General features: G+C 39.9%; 1 protein-coding gene across 4 annotated transcripts in view; it reads right to left on the bottom strand.

The window, feature by feature from the left end:
* EPS15L1 (epidermal growth factor receptor pathway substrate 15 like 1) overlaps positions 1 to 13777 on the bottom strand; it is a 245253-nt gene that overhangs the window by 211715 nt on the left and 19761 nt on the right. For all 4 annotated transcript variants that reach the window (XM_088460325.1, XM_088460326.1, XM_088460327.1 and 1 more), the window contains exons 2-5: positions 7890 to 7931; positions 5968 to 6057; positions 1998 to 2045; positions 1560 to 1655 (exon numbers count right to left, since the gene is read on the bottom strand). In XM_088460325.1, coding sequence (XP_088316451.1) covers positions 1560 to 1655; positions 1998 to 2045; positions 5968 to 6057; positions 7890 to 7931 — 276 coding nt within the window. The remainder of the gene's footprint in view (positions 1 to 1559; positions 1656 to 1997; positions 2046 to 5967; positions 6058 to 7889; positions 7932 to 13777) is intronic.

The following is a 13777-nucleotide window of genomic DNA, read 5'->3' as shown; positions in this document are numbered from 1 at the left end:
CATTCAAAATCGACAGCATTTTAAATTGGGTAGACTGCTTCTATGGGTTTCTGTATCAGTGATAGGTGCTCATACTCATGGTAATCCAGTTGTTTGGCCCAACCACCAAAGGCCCAGATCTCTGCCTGATTGTGGCCAAATATGAAAGATTCGGCCATATGGCACTAGGTTCGAACATAGAAGGCACAGATGGGTTGGGCAATAACCATATACACAATCAGATGTGGTCACTGTCTCACCAGAAGTACCAGCAGGTAAGGATTACTTTTCAATGCTCATTCTCAAACGTTGATCGAGATTATCAATTTTTTGGGGTCTGTACGCTCTGCAATTTGGGGTCAATTAGGTTTAAAATGTCCGGACAGTTCAGGGAAATTGAAGCATGTATGAGCATATTTACTTGCTTGCTCAATGAATTGCTCTTTTTAAAGTTCGAATGGGCGCTACACACTAAACAATATCATAGCATTCACAATATAACAAATACTTTGTAACGAATTAAGCCAAAGTGATAGTACTGTATTGTTGCAAATCTCAAATTTTCTGTTAGTATTGTCGATCACTCAAAAAGTGGCATGCTCCAAAGAGAACCTATTAAAGTTAGCAAGGGTTACCAGCTGTAAATAACTAATGTTACCAGTTTCACTGGTGAAAAAAATATAAATAAATCTCGGGCTGTAGAAGTTGCTTTATGCTTTCATTTGCTCACCATATAGGTCCAGTCACTTCCAATATCATCCGTGGGAAGAGGCTCTCAGGTTACTTTTAAGCCTTCAATAACCCACGGTGTACTAATTGTTAATATTGATGTATATTGTGCTTAATAGCATCTAGCCTCCTCTCTTGTATATAAGATTGAAAGTGACATCCAATAGCAGGTAGTTATATATTGGAGACAGTTTATTACTTACGGACCAAACTTCAATCCCAGCTGGATATATCCACTACTGGCAATACTCAGACTTCGTGAGCATTGCTCCTGCGCATCGTCAGCAATATCGTCCGTCGGACCTGCATGCAGGTCCAACGGATGACATCGTCAGCAAGAGCCATGCTGCAGAATATAGTATGGCCCCCACCGTCGCTCCCGGCATCAGCAAGTGTGTATGCACTTGCCAATGCCAGGACCTCCGCCGGGGTTTGGGGACACATAGTTACATGTGTTCCCAACTTAAGTTTGTTCCCCTCCTGTTAATTATTCAGCCTCTTGCATCAGTTAAGAGATCAGCAGAGACAAGACCTCAGAGAGAGCCCCATCTCCCAGGAAAGTTTCTCCTATACGAATATGAGAAACATCCTTAAAATAAAATACACAAACATTCGGCCTACAAAAAAAAGTGAAACTTAGATAAATGTATTATTTCAGTTGTGTCAGATAAAAATATGCGCAAAAAGAAAATTGAATGAAAATGTAAGGGACAGTGGAAATTGAGGCTTGAAAAAGGTTACCCAACTATGTACATGTGGTGCAAAGAGGCTGGAAATGAATGCAAGATGAAAGGACTGAAAATGTATATAGGTGAATAAAAATCGAGTACTCAGCTTTGAAAATCACTTACAAATTTGGGAGGTGGCACAGGAACATTTAAACTGGAATGGTTAACTTCATGACCACTCTGTGCACAGGCCACTAGCCGTAAAGCAACGTAGAACCCCTACAAAAGAATATAAAAAAAAAGCATTAGCAAAAGTGCTGCCTGCTCACAAGTACAGTCTAATGGAGCATACACACGGTCAGATTTGTCAGATGAACGATTTTTGACTGCATTAAAATGAATGGAATCGTCCAAGTCTGACTGCAAACCCATCAGATCGTTATCTGACAAACGGGAACGCGCATCGTTGATCGTCCATCGTTCAGGCATGTCAGATATGAACGATTTTCCTTCAGATATGAACGACTGAACGATTTTTAAATCGTTATCGTTCATATCTGAAGGAAAAATCTGATCGTGTGTATGCACCATAACATTCAAGGTAATTATAAATCTTAATACCTGTTTGTCCAAGTAACCTTTCCCCTCTGGATCAGCTAAGTCCCAAATCTAAAGAAACACAAATAGGAATAACTACGAGCATGAGATAAGGAAGTAGAAGTATATTGTGCATATGATTTCAACATTATGGTTCTTTCTGCTCACTAATTGCAAACTACTGAAATGTATTTTCCATATTCTTTGCAAAAAAGCAAAGACAAAAAAAATGGCTTTTTGGGGCACACATTAAACAGAATAATTTCATCAAAATTAGCTGTTCACTCTCCACTCTGTACCTCCCGGGACATTGGTGACCAAGACGTGCCTATCTACAGCGCAACATCGGAGCAACTGCATTGGGCAACACACAGCACAGACTACATTTTTTTTTTTTTTCATGTATCTGATCCCCAGCGGTATTTGTGAGTAACTTGCACTTAGTGGCAGAATATTGGTATGCTTATAACCGCAGGTACTCTTCATTCATTTTACAGCTGATACATGGGCAGCTTAAACTTCAGGGGGTAATTGTAAATCGCGGATGACTGAGCCGCAGATGATTAGTTAACCTTTAACAGACGGGTCCTATGTAGTACCACTTTAACCTGCATCTGTATGTGTCAAGTACATGACAAAAAGCACTTTCTTCATTGCGATTAACACTGTTACTTACGATAAGGTGTTATTACTATGTATGGTATAGATATTATTATAAACATTATTCATTGTGAGTAACATCATCACTAACGAGCAGGTGTTAATACTACGTGGAATACAGATATCAACATAGAGAATTACTAACCATGCTGTGTGGCTGCACATACAAGCAGCCATAATTTATGTGCTTTATTACAGATACATCAGATTGGCTGGTGTTATCATCACATGTGATACAGATATCACTTTAAGCATTACTCATTACGATTAATACTGTCAGTAACTAGCAGATGATATTTGTCTATGAGTGGCACAGATATTACTATACTGAATCACTAATTATGCTGTATAGCTGCACATATAAGCAGCTATAATTTATGTGTTTTCTATCACCTATCATTACATCAGAATGACTCAATTTGAATACTAATCTATTTTTGTTTATAATCTTCTTCGTGCACACTCTCATCTGATTGATCTTTCAAGCCCCCCTGCAATACTACGGCATCAGAAGTGATTTGCATTTTCTCACAGACAGCAGAAGTGTCCCTTTACCTATCATTTCTGTCAGGCAAACCACTCAGACACTCTCTCATCTAGCTGCAAAAGGGGGAAGAAAGGTCAAAAGACAAAACCAAAGACTATAATGGATCACTCTTATAGCTATAAGAAAATAAGCTATAAGAGTGCTCCATTAAAGTCTTTGGTTTGGTCTTTTGACCTTTCCTCCCCTTTTGCAACTATTGTCGTTTCCTCTGAGTAGCACCACCATGACATACATACACAACTTTGTTATTAATAGGAGATATGTGGAGATAACTTTTTCTGTTTAAGTTTTGTGTTCTGATTGATATGGTGGCATCTTTACCTGTGCAGTGAATTTTCTCCCTCCCCTAAATATTTATCCTCTCATCTAGCGTCAGATGCATTTGATGTATGACGTTGGACAGCAGCAGTGACTGAGTTGCAAATTTCTACTGAACCTAACAGTATTTTTTCCATTGTCTGTTGTCCAATCACTATCTTTTCCTTTTTGACCCATCATTGTTCATTTCAACACGATTCTCTCTGTCAGCCTGGAGGATTATTGCTCCCCTGTATGCAGTTAGCAACAGGGACTTCCTACCAGTTGATTGAACAGTAGAGACGTGTCTCTCAATCTTTCTTATGACAATACTCATTTCCTTTACTTCTGCATTTTGTGTCTGAGGCATCTGCATGACACAGAAAGGTATGAGAGTATTTCACACTGTTGGCTCTGTTTCAATTTTTGTTTTGAGTCAATATAATTGTATCCAATTGGTATCCAAGTAGCCTGCTCCTGCTATGTAGATGTTTAAAAGCCTAGATACTTTTTACTTTAAGATTGAAGGTATCTCTGTATATATTTATTGATATGTTGCACTTGAACTACTGGCACCTATATGTCCTCTGTTTGTATATTGATTGAAAATTATTATTGTTTGTTTCATTCTAACTAGATATGCTCACATGTGAGATATGTTTGATGAATATCCAATTTCAAACTAATTAGGAGGTACCCTGAGTGGGTTTTGATGATTTCCCTAGGGGGTGAAGTATAAGTAACAGCCCTTTGAATAAATAACTAGGGAAATGATTTAAATACTTCGCAGAACCCATCAACATTTAATACTTGTTTTATATATTTATACTTTTTGATGTACCCCAAACTTTGAAACCTTGGGACTATTTTTAGGGGGTAGCATCCAATTAAAATAATATTTTTAAATTAAAATCGCTAATTTTGATGAAATTATTCTGCTATAATATGTGCCCCAAAAAGCCGTTTTTTTTGTCTTTGCTTTGCTTTCTTGCAAAGAATAAGGAAAATAAGTTTAGATACTTAAATATTGGGAACACCACCAACCAAGGGCTGTACTATATATGTTCCTTAAAGCCATGATGTTGGGATTTATCTTATACTTAATTGTAAACTGATCTTGTGCAGACTCGACTTTTGTATATGAATGAAACTACTGAAATGTGTCAGCTGTGAAAACTCTTAAAAAGTTACAAAACAGTCGCACACTCATTTATGCTTAAAACTGTAAAAAAAAAAGTTATATTTTCATAACACATATTTCACAGCCTAATGCTTCTTGCATTCGTGCCTCAAGAAAAGATAGTCCAGTGTAAAAAAGCATTATAAAAATAAAACACTCCAAATTAGGCAACATCGGTAAAATTACATTGTATTGTCTTTCGTTATTTGCATGGCCTCAACCACCAACTTCATCATTGAGATTCTATTTGTAAACCAGCTAATGTATCAGTCTAGCAGTTGCTCAGTCTTATGCTGGACATACACTGTCCAATTATCGGCTCGATCAGCCAAAAATCATATGCAACCAATCAGTAATTAACGGTCAGACGGACATGCAAACTCGTCCAGCATGTCTGATAGGGTCGACCAGATCTGACAGTGTGTGCTCTGCCGTAGCCGACCACCAGACATTTCCCCAGTCTGGAAATGTTTTACCCCCCGAAATATCTCACAGTGTATGGCCACAATATCCGATGGGTTTTCGCTTGTCGGATAAAATGTTTTTCGGACTAACATACATTTTATCTGACAGTGTATGACCAGTATAAGCTGGAGGAAGCTCCCTCTCCTCACAGCTCTCGCAGACACAGCCTCTCTCTTCTGCCCCAGCAAACCGAGGCAATCTTCCCCGCCAGAAGAGAAGGTCCTAAGCAGAGCACCTCCAGACACTAGACTGCTTTAAAGTGGTAATCTCCCCTCACCCAAATAGAATTGAGAGGTTCTGTTCCAAAGTGTAAGCAGGGGTTATAGAACACCGGAAACAGGGCTCTCCCACAGGTTTACTGATTGGGTAGGTGACTTACTATTTAAACAGCTGTTTGGCTAGAGTTTAATTAAAAATTTAACTATTATGTCCAGGCCAACAACAAAAAGTTCCCTGACCAGGGCAATCTGAAACAGATTTAGGACAAGGGACATACAACTGGACTAGGGTAGAATTTGCTGCAGTGTAAAGACTTTCTATTTATGTCTCTAAAGAATTTCCACTGAAATATATTTCTAATTTTGTACCTTAACTTCTACATACTGGAAAACATACCAAAACATACAGTAGATTATTTCTAAAATTTGTATTATGTATGTGTTTGTTCGTTAGGTATAATTTTCTTAGTTTAACAGGCAATGTGTATATGCTCTTGTCCACTTGGACAATTAAACCACACAGAATTAAGGGTTATTAGGAAGAAAAAATGTTATTATATGAAATCACATTTTTGTACATTTTGCACAACCTTGTTTGCCATATTCAGTCATAGGTTTATCACTTACCTTCCCAAGAATGACATCTGAGAGAGCAGACTTTTTCAGGAAGAGCGCTGCTTCTGCTGGTCCTACCCTACCAGTGTGAGATGGGTCCACCTGTAGGACGTACAATATAGTCCGTAAACTTAAACCTGCACATCCCTAACCTACGGTCTTCCCGTAACTGCATAGACACATTTGTTATAACATTATTGGACATAGATGATATCACATACTTTGAGCACAAATGTTCTGTACCCCTTAGTAACCAGTTAGGTATTACCTTTTATTTTTAAAGTTGCATTAGAAAGATTAAAATTATAATCAAATTTATTGCTATGGGTTATATTATATTTGTGCATATTGCACCATATATTATTTAAGCTTCTTGGCTGCTAAATATGTAGATGTATTATTGTGTAGAACCTGCAGTAGAATCTGATGCTACTGCACATGAAGAATTTGCATTTTTCCAAGCTATACATGTCAAGAAATGTATACCAATCTACAACTGTTATTACAATAGTGCTAATTAATGCTGCATTTTTCGAAACATTTAAAACAAAAAATAATAATGAATTAGTTTATTGATGTACACCAGTGTTGGCTAACCTGGACACTCCAGCTGTTATGGAACTACGTAACCCAGCAAGCACTGCTACAGGGCATGCTAAAACTGTGGCAGGGCATGCTGGGATATATAGCTCCACAACAGCTGGAGTGTCAAGGTTAGCCAACACTAATGTACACTCTAGCTCTAATGCTAGAAGAGTGCTAAAGAGAGAAATCACAAGTGAAATGTAATAAACTTTTTTTTTTTTGTCTCAAATTCACAAGATTATTCCACCGGCTACAAAATCACTGAATTTTAAACATTTACATATCTCTTTGCTCATCTCTAGTTTGGTCATTAGAGGTACATCAGAAACTGAACATTTATGTTGTTTTTATAATTGACTAAATAGTGTCTTTTGTTACCTCCAAACAAGTCCAGTCCCCAGTAAAAAACATATATAATTGCCTAAGTCCCTATCAACATAGAGTGTAAGGAGGTAGATTTACTAAAGTTTCTAAAACAGGGAAGTAGAGGTGTTACCCATAGCAACCAATGAGAATTTGTCTATCAGGATGCAAAAATGAAAAGATAGCTATAATGTGCTTGGTTACTATGGGCAACACCTCAACTTTTCATTTTAGAAGCTTTTTTAAATCTACCCTTTAAAGTCTATGTGAACATAGTCAGATTATTTACAGTGCAGTCCAGCAAAATAATCAGCACTTAGGGCTTGATCCATTTAGGTGATAGTTACTCGCAGCACAAGTAAGTGCGGCTGTATGCTGTGTGAGATTAGGCCTGGTCTGGGTCGAATTACGGTGCCGTTAACGGCGTTTCTATGCCGTTGCAAAGGCAACTCGCCCCCTTTGCAGCGAGTTGGACTGAGCCCTTAGAATTATATGGCAAATTGCCATTACAATGTGCTGAAATTCTAGATGGAAATAAGCTAATTTTTTTAAAGTTTTTATTCACTACCAAATCTAGTACATTATGCAATTTTTCCCATTACTTTTCTCCCCAAGTAGGAGAAATGAAGTGGGAAGTAATAATATACAGCATTTATACCCAATACACTATGTATACAAAAACAAGTCACATACAGTATGTTATAGGCCATTGTTATTGGGTCAGGTTTTTTTTAATAAAATATATTTTAAAATTAAGAAACAGAGAACACATTGAACCAGTATTGTTTTTTTTTTTGTTTCTCAGCTGAATAAGCTAAGCACTGTCAGTGTGATCCCTGATCTGCAGCTATGACACAACTAGCCTTGCTGTGCAATGTCAGGCTTAGCTCAGAGGTAGCTCCCGTGACCACTATCCCACATATAGGTGAGGGAAAGTTCAGGAACTTGCACAATAGGAATTCACAAACACATAATATTGCACTTACTTGCTTGTAATATGTTTCATATAGTGGATTTCCACTGGAGAGCTGCAAAGAGAAAAAATAGCCATAATCCTCAATACGAACATATTACATTTTTTAAATAACCATTACTTGCCGTAGTGTTGTGTTGTAGCTAATCTGATAATAAGCATCATTTATACATTAAAATAGAGAAGAATGGTACTCCATGTACAAGCAATGTATGGCCAGTGGTACAATGTCAGTTTTATAAAAGCCACTTAAATGTTTTTCCAGACAAATATTATAAATCCTCAACTAACACATGTATTACAACTGTTAAGGATTTTTGCATTTCATAAAAAAAAATAAAAAATTTACTTTACATGCAAACCCAATGCTATCAACAAGATCTTTTATTAAGAAAATGGTTATCTAGAAAGTTACAAAAAGTAGAACAAATAATGACTGCTTTCAGTAAGAATGTCATACAGGAGGAAAGGACTACAAATAGTGTCCTCCTGCAGTCACAAATGCATCCTTTACAGACAATTATCATCAAAGTGGGGTATTTCATACAAGGGGAAAGATTCAATTGTTTTTTGGGTGCTCAACGGAGCTAATTAATTGTTGCTCCAATCAGGCGCGCGTGCCATGGACGTCTATTATTACTCTCCTGAGGTAGCGAGCAAAAATGTGCGAAAAGTCAGCTGTTTGGGCACCAAAACTGCCGTTTCTGCAGCGCGTCCAATAGTTTAAAGGGTTTAGCCACTTTACGCGGCTACACCAGGTGCATTTCGGTGTGGCAAGCGAGATAAGGAATGGGTGCCCGCCGGAACAATAGCCCTGCCAGACGCTCATTAGTATTGGACACATAAAAAACAAACAACTTTTTCCCCAAAGCGGTTGAGAACCCCTTGTTTAAAGCATTGCAATAATATATACCCATAAGCCAAAGCATGAAAACCACCTGCCTAATATTGTGTAGGTCCCCCTCATGCCACCAAAACAGCTCTGATCAAAAGAGGCATGGACTCCATAAGACGTTTGAAGGTGTCCTGTGGTATCTGGCAACAAGTCGTTAGCAGCAGATGCTTTAAGTCCTGTAATTTACGAGGTGTGTCCTCCATGGTTCGGACTTGTTTTTCCAGCACATCCCACAGATGATCGATCAGATCGAGATCTGGGAATTTGGAGGCAAGACGAACACATTGAACTCTCATGTTCCTCAAACCGTTCCTGAGCAATTTTTACAGTGTGGCAGGGTGCAGTATCCTGCTGAAAGAGGATAATGCCATCAGGGAATACTGTTGCCATGAAGGGGCGTACATGGTCTTTAACAATATTTAGGCAGGTGGTACATGTCAAAGTAACATCCACATGAATGCCAAGACCCAAGGTTTCCCAACAGAATATTGCCTAGAGCATCACACTGAATGCGCTGGCTTAGCTTTTTTCCCATAGTGCATCTTCGTGCAATCTCTTTCCCAGGTAAACGACACACAACCACCCTGCTGTTCACATGATGTAAAAGAAAATGTGATTCATCAGGCCAGGCCACCTTCCATGGTCCAGTTCTGATGCTCACGTTCCCATTATAGGTGCTTTCGATGGTGGACTGGGGTCAGCATGGGCACTCTGACCACTCTGCGGCTACACAGCCCCATACGCAGTAAGCTGCGATGCACTGTGTGTTGTCACATTTCTATCATAGCCAGTATCAACTGTTTCAGTAATTTGTGCTACATCAGCTCTTCTGAAGGATAGGACTATACAGGTTAGCCTTCGCTCCGTACGCAACATCAATGAGCCTTAGGCACCCATGACCCTATCGCAGGTTCACCGGTTGTCTTTCCTTGGACCAGTTTAGACAGGTACTAACCACTACATACCAGGGACAACCCACCTGCCATTTTAAAGATGTTCTGCCCCAGTCGTCTAACCATCGCAATTTATGCCTTGTCAAAGTCGTTCAGATCCTTACGCTTGCCCATTTTTCCTGCATCGAACACATCAACTTTAAGAAATGGTGACTTGCTGCCTAATATCTGGACATGTGCCATTGTAACAATAATCAATGTTATTCACTTCACCTGTCAGTAGTTTTAATGTTATGGCTGATTGTGTCTGTACAAACCATATTCATAGGGGGGATTTCACAGTGAGTAAGTGCGGATATGTGACGCAATTACTGTAGCTCCGGCGCAAGTGAAAATCGCGAGGGTGGCGAGTTCTAATGTCATTGCTGGCAATTTACAAACCATCACAACTGCAACACGCCCCCTCCATATGAGGGGGTGAGTTAATAGAATTTCCTCTATATAGTTTAAACAAACATTTATACATCACTGTCTGTTCCACAAACATTTATTTGCATTAGAAGTTGTTTAGTGTGCCTTAATCTACACTTCTAAGTGATGTGTAACAGCACATAATGCTTTCCAAATTTTACAAATTAATTGGACTGTTTTTGTTTGTTTATTTGTATGTCTGTCCGGTTATGCATGCGGGCACTCCTGCACTGATTGGGATGAAACCAACGCGAGGTGGTCCAGTTGGATCCTGGTTAGGTTTCAGGGAGGTTAGGGTCCCGGTCGGGGAATCAGTATGATTTACCGCCGGACCCATGCCCGGCGGTTGGAATCCCGACAGCAGCATCCCGGCAGAGGATGAAATCCCGATCGTCAAAGGTAAGTATATACTAACCTATTTCTACCCCATAACCCTAACCCTCCCTTAGGGGGTGCTTAACCCTAACCTTCCTCCCAATGCCCAACACTAATCCCCCCTCTAAGTGCCTAAACCTAACCCCCCTTCCACGCCGCCTAAACCTAAGTCCCCCCCGGGGTGCCTAATGCTAACCTCCCCTTCCCCTAGCCTAAACCTAACCTGCCAGGGGGGTACCTAACCCTAAGTCCCCCCCCCCAGGATCCCTAAACCATACCCTCCCCCCTAGCGGCTATCCGCGATGGCGCCCGGCGTCTGTTCGATCGGGATCCCGGGCATCAGGCTCCCGGCGTATGTCTAATGACAGGCGTCAGCATATCGACGCCTGTCTTTAGACCCTTGCTGGGATATGACAGTCGGGAAGACGGCTGTCGAGATTAGGTCCGCCGGCTTCCCGACTGCATACCCCGGTCGGACCTCCCGTTGCTGTACGCTGGGCAGAACCTGTTCTGAGCTTTCCACTGGATGGATTTGGACAAAAACTTTACAGAGTGGTAATATTGGATCCTAGAAGACATACTAATGGGTTGAAGTCCCAGTCGAACTTCCCGTTGGTGTACGCTGGGCAGAACTTTGACCCAGGGAGCCAGTTCTGGGCTTTCAACTGGATGGATTTGGATGAAACTTGACAAAGAGATGGCAATTGGTTTGAGATGCCTAATGGAGTGGTTAGGATCCCAGTGGACCTCACGGCGGGCACATCTTTGTCCCAGGGAGCCTGTTCTGAGCCACTGGATGGATTTAGACGACATTACATATTTTGGACGAAAAATTCACAGAGTGGTAACTTTAGATCCCAGAAGACATACTAGGGGTTGTGGTCCCAATGGGCAGAACTTTGACCCAGGGAGCCTGTTCTGTGCCTTCCACTGGATGGACAACATCACCTATTAAAACTTAATAACTTGAAGAGTTAAACCCAGGCAATGCCGGGCACTTCAGTTAGTTTCAAATATTTTATTGACCCGTAAATCACAGAAAGAAACATTTTATATAAGGCTTAGTATACATGGCTGTTAGCTTTAAACATTTAAGTATCATTTTAAAAAGCCTATTGAATGCTTTATGGATGCTGATAGCCCAAAACAAAAAGTAAGCAAATGGCCCTTAACACACATTTTGGCAAGCGCTTACATAACACCAATTTTGAAATTGCAAGCAGCAAGCACAAATCCGTAACAGTCTGAAAAATACAATGAAGCTCTTTCAAGAGAACACATTAAGTACATCTAGCACACTATGCTATTACACTTTTTCCATTTTTCTATAACTGATAAGTAACATCTTTATAAAGGCAAGTGCACACAGTGGTCATGGTCAGTGGTGGAATTTACCTAGAGGCTGCAGACCAGTAAAATCCGCTTGAGACTGCCAGTCTGGACCGCGATTATGAGAGAGAGAGCTTCCAATGGGAAGCCACTCCTCTGTGTTGCCGTTAGCCCTATCCAGCTTCTAGGGGCTATAGCCAATGCAGTCCCTAGAAGCCGATGCTTCTGTGCATGCACCTGTCACGGCCCTGCGCAATGCACCTGGCAGGAGACCCGAAGAGAACTGGAGCCGGTCGGGTCGCTGACCAGGCTGCTGCAGACCCCACTCCCCACAGTCTGTAGTTTGTTGTGTGATATATAAGCCGAGGGCAAGCATGAGTAGAACAGACAACATAGGGTTGCAAACGGTAGCTGGCCACTTCAGACAAGATGGATTTTCCTAATTGTTTTGTAACAATACAATTATGGAGCATACACATGGTCAGATTTGTAAGATGAACGATCTGAACTATGAACGATTTTTGACTGCATTAAAATGTATGGAATTGTCCAAATCTGACTGCAAACACATCAGATGTCACATATAGTTATCTGACCATCGGGAACGCGCATCATTCATCGTCCAGACATGTCAGATTTTCCTTCAGATATGAACGACTGAACGATTTTTTTAATCGTTATCGTTCAGATATGAAGAAAAATCTGACTGCGTGTATGTACCATTAGGGTTGGTAAACTTTCAAAGTTTCAAATGTTATTTTACTTGATTATGCTACTTTCACAGATATATTATTCAATAAAACAATGTATTAAGAAGAACCACATAATCAATACTCTTCACATTTATAAATTAAAAGCATTAACATGTAGGACATTTTCCATTTGATGCAGAGCATATCCAGCTAAGCCATACATATTTACAGCATATCTAACCTGGACAAAGACAAATAATTGTATTTCAGAGCTCAAACAACCCCAGATATCTAGTAACCATGGCACCTAAAAACTGGGTCAAAGCACCTAATTCCTGGGGTGCCAGGTCCTGCGTGAGTCAGGAAATTGTCCTTCACTTTTGAGCACAGTATAACATAGAAGAGTCAGTTTAGTTGATTATGTAATGCACTCTTTGCCCTGACCACCCAAGCCATCTAATTGGCAGTACCATAATGTCATTATAGCACACTAAATCTAATCATACTCAATTAGCCATGATAATGCGGTAATTTTCGCATGCAAATTGCGCTTATCGCATCTATGCGCGCACCCGTTTTTCTTGCAATTTAATCCCAAAAGTCGCAAAGTGGCATTCACCCGAAAATTCTTCTTACTTTTACCGGCGATAAATATAGGTGAAAATGGGGAATTCTGCCTGTACCCCCCAAAAAAAGGCAAAGAGATATAGGATAACAATTTAGTAAATTAGTTGCCCTAATAAAAGTATTTGGGGTTCTTAAATTGTGTCAAATAGCTGTTCTATGCATATTTCTAAAACAGCAAAACAATGATAGAAAGAATGTGATTTTTGGCAAAATAAATGTTCTTTTTAAATTGGGGGTGCATATAAATGTCTGTAAGTATATATGTGTCATTTAAAGACATTTTAAAAAAATCAAAATACACCTGTAACAGCCACCTGCAATCTTAAAAACACCTGTCCCATTCATATAGCACCCCTCTATATCTGTCCCACTTCAATTAACCCATTTTCCTGCACTTTTTCACCCCAAAAATGACATGTCGTTATTGTCATAATTAGTCATTAAGGGGGGTATCCTAGTAGTTCTAAACCAAGTCCCGAAATTTTTAGCTAAATAATAGGGGTTTTGCACAACTTTTCACCTACTCAGGAGGTGGTGAAAACTTTCACGGCAAATGGTATGGAAAATTTGTAACCGCGAAAAGTCACGGCTAATAGGATTTTGCGGAAAAGCAGCTTAT

The sequence above is a fragment of the Taudactylus pleione genome, unplaced genomic scaffold, assembly GCF_031769625.1.
Source record: "Taudactylus pleione unplaced genomic scaffold, aTauple2 ptg000044l, whole genome shotgun sequence".
Lineage (NCBI taxonomy): Eukaryota > Metazoa > Chordata > Amphibia > Anura > Myobatrachidae > Taudactylus > Taudactylus pleione.
This window is presented reverse-complemented; position numbering and strand designations above follow the sequence as displayed.